The 12,317-nt window shown below is 45.4% G+C and overlaps 1 protein-coding gene across 6 annotated transcripts in view; it reads right to left on the bottom strand.

Moving 5' to 3' along the window:
• Mapk9 (mitogen-activated protein kinase 9) overlaps positions 1–10,263 on the bottom strand; it is a 41,793-nt gene extending 31,530 nt beyond the window's left edge. For 4 of the 6 annotated variants that reach the window (XM_031350676.1, XM_031350671.1, XM_031350675.1 and 1 more), the window contains exons 1-2: positions 10,046–10,263; positions 867–1,036 (exon numbers count right to left, since the gene is read on the bottom strand). In XM_031350676.1, the coding sequence (XP_031206536.1) occupies positions 867–988 (122 nt within the window). In that variant the 5' untranslated portion in view covers positions 989–1,036; positions 10,046–10,263. Of the gene's footprint in view, positions 1–275; positions 516–866; positions 1,037–10,045 lie in introns of those variants that run through there. The other 2 variants (XM_031350673.1, XM_031350672.1) reach the window with 1 other exon arrangement.
• Positions 10,264–12,317: the final 2,054 nt, after the last annotated feature.

Below are 12,317 nucleotides of genomic sequence, written 5' to 3'. Positions count from 1 at the left end.
ACAGAGTTTCTCTGTGTAGCCCTGGCTGTCCTGGATGTGCTTTGTAGTCCAGGCTGGCCTTGAACTCACAGAGATCACCTGCCTTTGCCTCCCAAGTGCTGGGATTAAAGGCATGCACCACCACACCAGGCAATCACCAGCAATCACAATTTCTTTTAAAGACAAAAATAACCTTGTTGATTAGCAGGGGGAAAAGCTTTGTCCAGAAAACTACAGACTAAAAAGTTTGGGAGGTGCTGACAACAGAGGTCTAGAAAACACGTGAGAAACGTTACCTTTGTCTGGCCAGTGATGTCGCAGCAGCTGACTGTCTTACCATGCAAGAGCCTAAGGTTCAGGGTCAGACTAATGTTCTGACGTCCTGGGCTGGACACATAGTTGAAGAGAGACACCAAAGTAGAGACGGCCAGCCCAACCCCTCACACAGCATCCCTTCCTGGTTAATCCATGGTGTGATAATGACACTGCCTGGCCTCATCCTGCCAATGAATGGCAAGGCACTGCAATGATGGCGCCTGGAAATGAACAGGAGTGATTGGGAATAAAAGGAGGAGGGGGGAAAAGGTGGCCATGATGAAGAAATGAATAAAACGCCAAATTCCGGTTACACCAATCATTCTGATATCATAATGGCAAGGCAAATGAAAAGATAACAAACAAATAAATCAATAAAGCCAACAACAGAGCAAATGAAAAATTGAGTTTGTATCCTACACAGGACTGTATATAACTACAGCAAGGACTGATTTAGTTTAGCTCAAAATCTACAAGAGGGAGTACTTTTTTAATCCGTGCTTCTAAAGTCTTACTCAGTTTCACTTTTTACTAAAGGCTTCGTCTATGCTACTAGAACAGCCCAGACTTACCAAACAATTCCTTGGGCTCCAGAGCCAATAGGTTTCAGTTGCTGGTAACGTTTTAGAACAGTGAAAGTTGAGTCCGCCACTTGCACACTGTAAAATTGGCCATCGCTTTTACTGTCACTCATGATGTAGTGTCATACAGGATCCCTAGAGCTGCTACCTTTGTCAGATCCCTGAGGAGAGAAGAGAGTGAACTTATGAGCTTACCAAATTGAATACACAGTGGTTCTGATCTGCTGGGATTTCAGACGGTATGACCAAAATGGGAAAATCAGCTTGGACATGCTCTCAATTTAAGCAAGGGGCACATACCCCTCACCCACAAAAAGACATTTCAGTAGTGTAAGATCATGAAAAGATGAAAAGAAGGAATTAAAATAATTTTTTCCTAACATTTATATATTTTATGCACCTATGCGCTTTGTCTGAATGCATGTATGTATGCCTGAACAGTTATGATTTGCCATGTGGGTGTTGGGAATGGCACCTGGGTCTTCTGGGAAAGCAGTCAGTGCTCCTAACCTCTCTAGCCCTGAAGAGAAGGGATTTTGAGATGTACAAAAGCCACCTTTTTAAAGGATTGGATTATAGTAAAATGTCTTGGGGCTGGAATGCAGCTCAGTAGCCTAGTGCTAGCACACACAAGGCAGTGAGTTCACATCAAATACAGGAGTGGGGGTGGGGGTGGGGAAAGAGCCACCTCTGGAGAAAAGAATTCATACATTATTCCCAGCCATGTCAAGACTACTATGTCACTAATGCATCTCATCCACTTCCTTCTTGTGAGATAGGCTTATGTCTAGTAGTCTTGGCCACAGATGCGGGCATTGTTTCAGAATGATTGATTCTAGAATTTCTGGAGATAAGTGGAATAGTCCTCTAAATGTATGGATTCAGGCTAAAGTGATAAGCCACAAAGCAAGAGCTATATGCCAGAGTCTCAGGGTTTTACCATTATTAGAAACAGTGATGAGCTGTGTAACCCACAGATGGGCCTGTTTCATGAAAGTGGCCAGATCTGGCCTTCATTCCCTTTACCCCAAACTCAGCTATAGCTCATAGTAAAATAATTATCTACACTCTAAGTATATTCACAAATGTGGCTATAAACCAGTGGCCTCAGAAGGTAGTTTTCCTCTGGTTTGGGCAGCAAGTTGATTTCCAGTTAGGCTTGAGTGTGAAACATTCTCCATAGCCTCATGTTTGAACACTTGTCCTCAGAAGGTGGTGTTATGGGGAGGCTGTAGAACCTGTAGGAGGTGGGGCTTGGCTGGACAAAGCAGGCTGCTGGAGGACAGCCATGTAGGCTGGTCTAAGAGAAACTGCTTTCTGGTATGTACAGACTGAGGGGTCCCAGCAAAAGGTTCCCACTCCTACGAACGCCGCCACTAGAGTGAACTGTTCCCTCACAGACTATGAAATAACTCCTTTTCTCCCTTAAGCTGCCCTGTCATGTACTCAGTCACAGTGACTAGAGAAGGGAGCCATGTGACTGATATACTCACCCTGTGCAAGGTTGGGCAATGTTAGCTGAAAAATTAGTGAGCTAATTATTTGGTCTTTTAAATTAAGACACCAAGAGCAAAGTTACAGAGGGAAACATTCCATAAGTGATTTTTTCCCCCTACAGTCATTATTTCTATAGCTCCACCAGATTCCTGACTTTTTGTTTCACCATGTGATATTTAATGTTCACCCTTGAGTTTTCTGCAATGATAACTTTCTTCTTAATATAATGATGCCTAGGATTTCCTTTAAACATGGAAATAAATTAGTAAAGATTTAAACAAAAGTGTAAGGTCAAACAAGCAATGGAAGCCACATGCTAGGTACAGTTAAACTGCCTACCAGCTAGATTACTGACGACCTTGCCATGTGACAAAACCATCTCCATTTCTGGATCATCTGCCCATGGTGTGACTGCTACAAATCTCAATCTTGTCTGGCAACTCCAGAGTTCTTTGCTATGGCTGCTCACATTCCATAGCTAGACCAGTGCAATACCAGGCTAGCTTCCTTGAACTCGGGGATTAGAGCTAATAGACTAGGCTCAAGAATTATTATATAATTTCATCTCAAGATTTAAAATCATTCTAAAATGAAAATAAAGTTTTCTTACTAGGCTAGAAAAAAGTGAACTAAGAAGCACCCAAACACTCCTGCTGCTCCACATGGGCTGATGAGAACAAGACAAAAAGCCCCCCACACACACACACAACTTGAGAAACATGTAAATTAGCTACTAATGGATTTATTCAGTTGGGATGACATTTTAAGTAAAAGGCCCAGCTTGTTTTGCAAGCTGAGAAGTACAAGCATTCCTCAAGTAGCCACATTAGCCACACCCCCAAACCTGGATGAGCTTTCTGCTGTCACTGCCATGGTCCAGCACAGTGCTCCATCCAAGCCACTTCTACAATCCTGGCAGTGCACTCAGCTGGGGCTATAAAGGTGCTTATAGGCCTGTCTTCTCCCTAGGCCATGAGCTTCTTTTCAAACAGTAGGGAGATACAAGCTGGGCAGGTGACTCTGTGGCAGATGCTTGTCTGGCACGAGACCCTGGGGTCACTCCAGAGCAGGTCAGGGAGAAGGGAGTACACAGAGACTGTCACAAAGGAAGGCTTCACAGAAGCAAGGCCTGTCCTCAAGTTTGCTCACACTACAGACAAAGACACTTGTGAATATTGGTGAGAACTGTAAGGTGGCCAATCATACAAGTGATAGCTAATGGTGTGCATGCGTGTGAATCCTAACCCAGCAATTACAGGCCTATAAATACATGGGGCAGTATTATGTGTAATATTCAAAGATATCTGTACAAGCATGGAATACAGCTAACCAGCAAACTATAAACAACTCAAAACATAAAGTACAATGAAGTCATTAAACACAATACAGGGACTGTATGTACTGGCATGGAAAGATATCTAAGATACAAAAAGGAAATAAAGTAATTTGAATTAAAGTTCACATAATAAATGTAATCTGTGTTCAAGGAGTATACACACACAACACATACACAGGTGAGCATACATGTGCACGTGCGCAGACACACACACACACACACACACACACACATACACACACACTCTAGACTACACACCAGCAAGAACAGAGAAATGAGACGTGAGAAACATTTCTTCTTCCCATTAGAACTTTCTGTTCTGTTTTTAACTTCATATATTTACATTAAAAAAACTAAACAAAAAATTTAATTAAAATGAAATGCTATAAAATGGCCTTATGATACCCAAAGGGAGGGTGGGTTGAGACAGATGACTGGAGTGAGGAGAACAGCTCAGGTTCTGGGAGACACATTTACAGACTCTCTGAAATAACCTGTGAGGGGGGCACTATCATTCAACAACAAAGGAAGAAGCTAAGGTTTTGAGGAAGGCGCTGCCCAAATTCCCAGCGGCCCAGAACTGGACTGAGGTGTGTCTCACCAGAGCATCTGCCTTCCTAACACACCAGTCCCACATCTCAAATTAGTGTGGGACATAAAGCCGTGTGTCTGAGGGCTGGTCACCACCACACCAGAGCAACACAGGCTTCCCTCGCCTGCACACTTTTTTTCTGAGGAAGACTGAATGATTCACTCAATTAACCCTTTAATCACACTGAAGTTTCAGAATGAACTATTTCAGTGGACCGTTGCTATGGCTAAAAGCAGACTCTTAGTCACCCTTTTACAAAACATGCTCCTTACATTTTTCTCATAAAGTTCTCATTGGCCTATGTTAATTCTCATGGGAAAAAAACCTATCTTATGGTAATTTAACTGCCCCCATGCTGAGGACTGAGCTGAAGGACTCTCATATGCTAGGCAAGCACTCTACCACTAGGTGACATCACTATCAACAATTTCCTGACCTGATGTTGCATTATGGTTAGGCAAACATATCCATTCGATATTTAAGAACCTCAGAGCAGCCTTGCAGGGCCTCCTTTCTGAAGTTCTGTTCTTGTATTATAGTATGAACTCAATACAAGACATGTGTTCACCTCAACACTTAAAGCCTGGCAGATTTTTTCCTGCTAGCCCTGTTTTCAGGTACCAAGCCCTTTAGCCGAGAACTATCTGCCCACATAAGGAATGGCCACAGATGCTCAGAACAGCTTTGTTACAGATCAAAACTAGAAACAGCACAAATATCCATGGCTACACATCTAGACTGTGGAATACTAGTCAGCACTGAAAAAAGCTGCAGCACTGATTTGGTAGATCTCAAATGCATTACACAAATCAGCCACAGCACTGACTTGGTTAGTTCTCCATATTCATGAACTCTCAAGCTTTTATTTTATTTATTTATTTATTTATTTAGTTAGTTAGTTAGTTTTTTTGAGACAGGGTTTCGCTGTGTATCCCTGGCTGTCTTGGAACTCACTCTGTAGACCAGGCTGGCCTTGAACTCAGAAATCCGCCTGCCTCTGCCTCCCAAGTGCTGGGATTAAAGGCATGTGCCATCACTGCCTGGTGAACTCTCAAGTTTTTAAATTCAACTAACCATTGGTAGAAAATATTTAGTAAGAGCAACTGTCCTAAGGAATAATTAGGTAGAAGCATAAAATTCTATGTGCAATTGCGTAGCAGTGTAACCACAAATCACATTAATGTATTGCACACTCCACATAGCTAGAATATAGTTGAATTATGACATGAGATGTATAGGTGCTTATTGATCCAGATGCAATTTGACCTAATTTAAATACCTCATGTATCAAAATATCACAGAGCACCCCATTAACAGGCATAATTTTTATGTTTTCACATATCAATTAAAATCATTATAAATCAAAAGTGACTTTTGGGGGAAATTCTATCTGTATTGAACATATACAGTAATTTTTCTTGTCATTTCCCCCAAGTCATGTAATACAATAGCTTTGTATTATTTGCATTATATTGTAAGTGTTCTAGAGATGGTGGAAGGCATATGGGAGAATGCACACTTACACTGCACCGTTTTATATGACTCAAACACCCATGGACTCTGGCACCCATCTTGAAGTTCTAGATCCAATCCCCTTGAGAATGCTGGAAGACAGCTGTACTTACTGAAGTGACCCTTGAAAGGTCACTCCATAATACAGGCCCACAGGGGTTCTTCAAATGACAAAACTGTAGATGCACAGAACAGATCTTAGTTGTCAGGGTTATGCTTGGTGGAGGCTGGTGAGTGAGGCAGCTACAAAGGGGTGGTACAGGAGATCTTGGGGATGGTAAGAAGTTTCTGTATCCTGTGGTGGCAGTGTTGGTTCAGGAATCTGCACATGATAAGATGATACTGAATTGTACACACACTGTTGCAATGCCAAACTTCCTGTTATGATTCTGTACTGGAATTATATAAATATACAATCGATGGAGAAAACTGGATAAAAAAAGAGGTGGGATTGTGCAGCTTCTTAAAGATCTCTAATTGTTCTGCAATAAGAAATTTTAAAATGAGATCTGGTGAAAATTCATAGCAATGCCACCCTTTTCCTGTCTGAATGCTTTTGCCAGTGACTTTGAGAGCTTGATTTAAGTCCTTAGCACAAAGGCAGACAGCAAGCCCTCTGGCCCACTCTTGGATACCAGACACACCTGCAGGCCTCTGCACAGCAGCTCCATCTGCCTTAGCTGATGTCCCTGTCCCTTCTACTCTTCTGGCCAGCATTTACCCTCCTTCAAAACCTAGTTCAAGGACCCACTTTTCATGCAAGGTTACCTACCTTTCATTTTGTGTAGAAAGCTTTCCTCCAAGCTCCTCAGTGGTAAAGGCTGTACCTAGCTAATTTCTGAACCCTAGTCCATTATTCAGCCCAGGCATTGTCAGTTTAAAGCAAAGCTTAGTAAAAGGATAAATGTAGGAAGGCAGTGTGGAGCAGGTTACGGCCAGGTCTCAAGTCAGGCTCCCTGTCAGTAGTTACTTATTCAGTGCCAAGCAACTACCCTCATCTGTAAAATAGAGATGAGTACAGAACTTCAGGATGCCTCTAGATGTGAGTCTAGCTCAGCTAAGAGGCACTATGACTTGAGTCCACCCTTAGTCTCAGTGGCTGTCACCTAGATTCACCTAGTACGTCTCAGGAAACAGAAACTCTATTACACTGCAGAGATGGCATCTATAAAACCCAATCACGGAGGTACTCCAGAACCACCAGGTGCTTCCACAAGTTTACTACAAGGAAAACAGAAGAGAATCGAGAAAAGCAACACACTAAAGAAATTTAGCTGAGTGTGGTACCTTTTGACTATAATTCTAGCACGTGGAAAGCTGAGACAGGAGGATGGCCATGGATTTGAGGCCAGCCTGGGCTACATAATGAGTGTAAAGTCATATCTGAAAGAAGAACAAACAAACAAACAACCCCCAAACAGTAAACACCATAAAATAAAAAATAAAAACCAACAGAGAACTGAAAAGACATCAACCAATTACAACAAAAACTTGACTCTACTTTCAAATGATTACAGAAACTGTAAGATACACAAGACACCTAGAAATTTGAGTTTTGACTGGTTACTTGATGCTATGAAGGAATTACTGCTTTTAAAAGTATAAGAGAACCCTGTCTTTTAGGGAAATAGACTACAAGTTCACAGACAGAACGATGGGATGTGTAGGATCTGTCTCAATACAGCCTGAGGAGAGATTATGCAGTCTGAGATCAGGGATAAAACAAGACTGCCAGAGTTAGAACTTGTAGATATTGATACTAGGCCGTTTATTTTTTTAACAAATTTGAAAGTCCCCACCATAAATAACTAACAGACTGCTGTTGAAATTAATTCGCACAGAGGCCAAGTATAACCATTAATAATTATTTTTTTAATAAAATTGCCAGGTATGAAAGATAACTTCATATTTAGACAAAAATAGCAGTCTAACTGTCAAATTAATAGTTTTAAGATCAGATTTTTGTTTTATCTTTTATATAATAAGCTTTTTAAAAATTGGTCCACTCATTAATAATTAATTGCTTTCTTTGGCATTTTTCTTTGTACAGGAGGTTAAGACTTTTTTTTCACTTGAAACTGACAAATCCAAGTATACACTTGACCATTTATTTAAAGGATAGAGAGCAAAGTATCTGTTAACAAGTAATTATAAAATTCTGCAAATTAAAACCTCAGGAAAACCAAAGCTCTCTGGAGGTTATGCCCCAAAAAATGACAATTATTTTTAACTATGCAGGGCTCTTCTGAAAGGGAGGAGAAAAACATTTATAGATTGGCTATTGTTCTTCCAGAACAAATTGAAAGCCAAACACAAATAGAGCTGAGAACCTTAGATTGAGGGCAATCTGGGTTCAGGTTCTCACTGGCTGTCTGCACTGAAGCACACTGTTGAAGCACTGAGCCTCCATTTCTTCCTCTATGGAACCCAGCGTGCCAGCCACACTCAAATGAGTGCCTGGCTGGTATCTGGGGAACAGGGCCTAGCTCCTCTGGCCTCAGGCTACTGTTGCTGCTCCTCTCTGCTTCTCCTTCCCACACTGCCTGCCCAGGAGGTTAGCAGTGCTGCATGAGGTCCGCAGCTGGCTTGGCACCAAGTAGCTAGTTTTAATTAGCTATTGCCAACACTGAAATATCAGAGTCCAGATACACACTTGGAATCCTGGCTTTTACAAAAATTGCTGAACGAAGTTCTGGACCTCCAGGGTCTCCAGCACTCTACAAGCCCACACTTGCCCTGGAGGGCTGATTCTTGGTTCCAGACTGAGCAAAGTTCCTTGTTGATCTTGCCCTTTCACTTTCTGTGTCTGTCCCTGCTCAAAGGCCTCCAGCACCCCCACCCCACACCCTCCATTTCTAGGGCACAGACCCTTCACTACAGCTGGTGTCATATCCTGTCCTAGAACTGTATGCATGCCAGTCTACTCTATGGTGCTCTTGGACTCTCTGGGGGAAGGTACCCTGTTGCTATCTCCTTTGTGTCCCTAGAGCCCAGCAGAAAGCATGACCTAGATAATACAGAATTCAGTAGATAACTCCTGAATGTGGAGAAGGGAGCTCAAACAAAACTCTTATCAAAACGTAATATTATTTTTATCACAAATTGTTCTGACAGCTTCTAGAAAGAGATTAAAAACATGAAAATATTTCACAAAATAAGAATAAGAGTCTGTTTGCTTACAAGTTTCACAAGTTAAAAGTCACCAACAAAATGGACAAAGCAGGGATAATAGGCAGGGACGGTCTTACTGCTCATTCACTGATCTAACTCTACAGACAACTACCTGTATTTACAATGCTATACGAAAAGGACAGGGCAATAAATCAGATAGCATCACACCAGAGTAGGTACTGAAAGGAAAACTAAAGAAACTGATGAACGAGAATGACTAAGCGAGGAAAAAGGGTGGCCAAGGCAGGCCCTGCCAATAACAAGACACTGAACCAAAGGAGGAAGCGATATGAGAGAGACAGCAGGGTAAAAATCGCATAGACACTCCGAACCTAGAAAATTCGAAGTGCAAAGGTCCTGAGGTAAATAGATGATTTTGGCATGGCCAAGGCAGGTGAGGTTAGTAGGATAAGAGAGCAGAGATCTGCTTCTGTTAAGAGAGGAAGGAGTGGTGGAGGAGGTGGGCAGGGCCCACTCTGGCTTTGCTGGGCACTAAAGATGAATGACAAGGCACGGGGAGGCGGGGGAGGGGGTTGGGGGCGGCGGCAGAAATGGGGGAGGACTCTAAGCGGATGAGGGAGAGTTCCTACGACACTCACACCAGCAAGGAAGCATTTATTTACCCACTCAGATTCCCTCAAATGTGCGCCTTAGGCTTCTCAGCCCTAGCGCTTTGAGACAGTTACACTGCCCGATAACAACCTCGACCAAACCCTAAACATTCTACCACTACTCCCGAGGTGAAAGCAGAGGGCCAGTGAGGGTCGGAGTCACCGCCAAGGTCGCGGGGACCAGAGCCCGGGCTCTAGGGCATGCAGCGGGGTGCAGCAGTGTGCTTCACAGCTGGAGGAAAAGGCGCCCACAGACCTCTACGGGCAGGTCTGCTGGGGCCGGGCCAGACAGCCGGCCTGCAGCCCTGGGCTGCACACACCAGGCGGGAGGGAACGACTGCGGAACCGTGGATAGCCGGGCAGTATCGAGCAGTCCACCCCCTGTGCCCCGCACCCCAGGCCCTGCGCGGCCCGAGCAGCCCCACCAGGCCTAGCCGCCCGCCCGGCTCACCTCGGCTCCGCGCCGCCGCGCCGGAGGCAGAGGGAGGACACGCTGGCGGCGATGCGTTCTGGCGGCTCCCAGCTCCACGACCCAGACCCGGTCGTCCCGCCCCGCTCTGCTCCGCCCCGTCGCCGCCGCAGTGGGTGTGAGGGGCGCGGGGCGCTGCGACCCTTCCGGTCCGGTTCCCTTCTGCTCCGCTGCTGCCGCCGCCGCCGCCGCCGCGGCGCTCAGTCTGACGGATTCTCAGGCCAGCCAATCAGAATAAGGATATCCAAGCAGGCGGGGCCAATCGAGAATGGGGGTGGGCCAAGGCTGGGCAGTACGGGCGTGGCTGGAGGCTTGATGTGGGCGGGGCCAGGGGCGCGCTCTGGATACCCTAGTGCAGAGTGGCACCCCCTAGGCGGCTCCCGGCCTGGCCGTCTGTTTGCAGTAAGCGCGTCCGCCAGTGTGCGCAGAGGGCTAGGGATCCAGGTCAAGCTAGGACTGTCTCCTGAGCCCGCTCTCCAGGGCCAGTGGACCCGCATGCGCCGGAGATGGTGGGCCAGGGGGAGCCAGAGCCCGGGGAGGGGCGAGGCGTGACTTTGCTACTACAGTGTAGGAGCCATTGTAAGGCCTCTGTTGCAGCAGGTGCAAATGGAGAGGCGACCTGAAAAAGGACTAGAGACAACCGGGTTAAACAAGAGTTCTGGGCAGGATCAAGGACTTGGAGCCTGGGAACGTGGAGTACAACGGAGGAGGAGGCAGGATAAGCCGCGGGGCCTTGGGGGTTTTTTGCACACTAAGGCGGATGCGCTGCTCTGCGTATGCTACACTGAATGGGATCATAACAGGGATGCAGCCAGATGTCCAGAGGGTGGGGGTTGGGGAGACGGTGACCATGACCCTGGTGAGTCAGTGAGGGGGTGGGGGTGGGGGGCTATGACCTAAAGAAGACTCTTGTAAGGGACATGTTTCAGCTTTAGTGTAGAGGGGTGAGGAGGGAATCTGTCCAATGCTGAAGGGCTTCTATACATTGGTCTTTGACACCGCTGCTTTTGTTGATGCTCCCGCAGCCCTCTGGCTCTCAAATAGGTTCCAGAAGGTCTGAGGTGAATAAGTGGTTTGGAAAGCACAGAATTTGGGATTCTGAGTGCTCTGTGTTTTGATAGAAAAGCTGCAAGTAAGACAGGGAGGTTGAACACACTAGGGGAAAGCTATAAACAGGTTAGGCTGAGGACTGGCCTATAAGGGATTGGAAAAATGGAGACAGTAGTTGACAAGTGGTGACTATGGTGGTAGAGCTGTCACAGGATGCCAAGGAGTAGCCAGGGAGAAGGACTCTGCATATAGGAAGACCAAGAGAATAGGAGGCCCCATGAATCTTCGCAGAATTTGAAGAGAGCTGTGATTTAGGTTTCAAGCACTGAGCCAAGGTGGTGGAGGCACTGAGGAACAGTGGGACAGAGAAGGGGATCCAGACCATCACAGTGTCTGTCTTCTTCTGCTTTCATATTGTTGTGACAAGGCACAATGACCGGAAAGCACTTCGGGGAAGAAAGGGTTTATTTTGGCTTAAATCTCTCAGGTCACACTCCATCATTGAAGGAAGTAGGAAACTGAAGGCAGGAACCAAAGCAGAGGCAGTGGAGGAACGCAGCTTACTAGGTCAGGGATGGAACTGCCTCCAGTGTGCTAGCCCCTCCCACATCAATCATTTGTGAAGAAAATGCCCCCACTAACTTTTTTACAGGCCAATCTTATGGAGGTATTGTCTCAGTTAAGAGTCTGTCTTTGTAGGGCATTGGTGGCACATGCCTTTAATCCCAGCACTTGGGAGGCAGAGGCAGGCAGATTTCTGAGTTCGAGGCCAGCCTGATCTACAGAGTGAGTTCCAGGACAGCCAGGGCTACATAGAGAAAAAAAAAAAAAGAGTCTGTCTTCCCAGATAGGACTAGGTCAAATTAACAAAGCCCAAACAGCAGTCCTCCTTTGACCACCCCCATGTTGGCCACCAGAGGGAGTATGGTTTATTCCAGCTTAAAATTCTCCTAGTTTCCTGAGTGTGCTGCACTGAGAAAGGTTCTTTTTGTGAGCGTCTGTCCATACCGGTCCTCACCTCGGCTCTTCCCATCTCTGCTTTAGGAGCACCAAAGAAAACAGAGCCAGCAGTTGGCATTATTAAAAGCCAGTGTAGCCTGGCTATCGTAGTTTCCCTGAAGAACACTAATGAGTGCTTCCCCTCAGATTAGAATTCCCAGACATCCAAGACTGGTTTCATAGCCAACCCAATGCAAAGAAAAAA

This window comes from Mastomys coucha, unplaced genomic scaffold (assembly GCF_008632895.1).
Source record: "Mastomys coucha isolate ucsf_1 unplaced genomic scaffold, UCSF_Mcou_1 pScaffold5, whole genome shotgun sequence".
NCBI lineage: Eukaryota > Metazoa > Chordata > Mammalia > Rodentia > Muridae > Mastomys > Mastomys coucha.
This window is presented reverse-complemented; position numbering and strand designations above follow the sequence as displayed.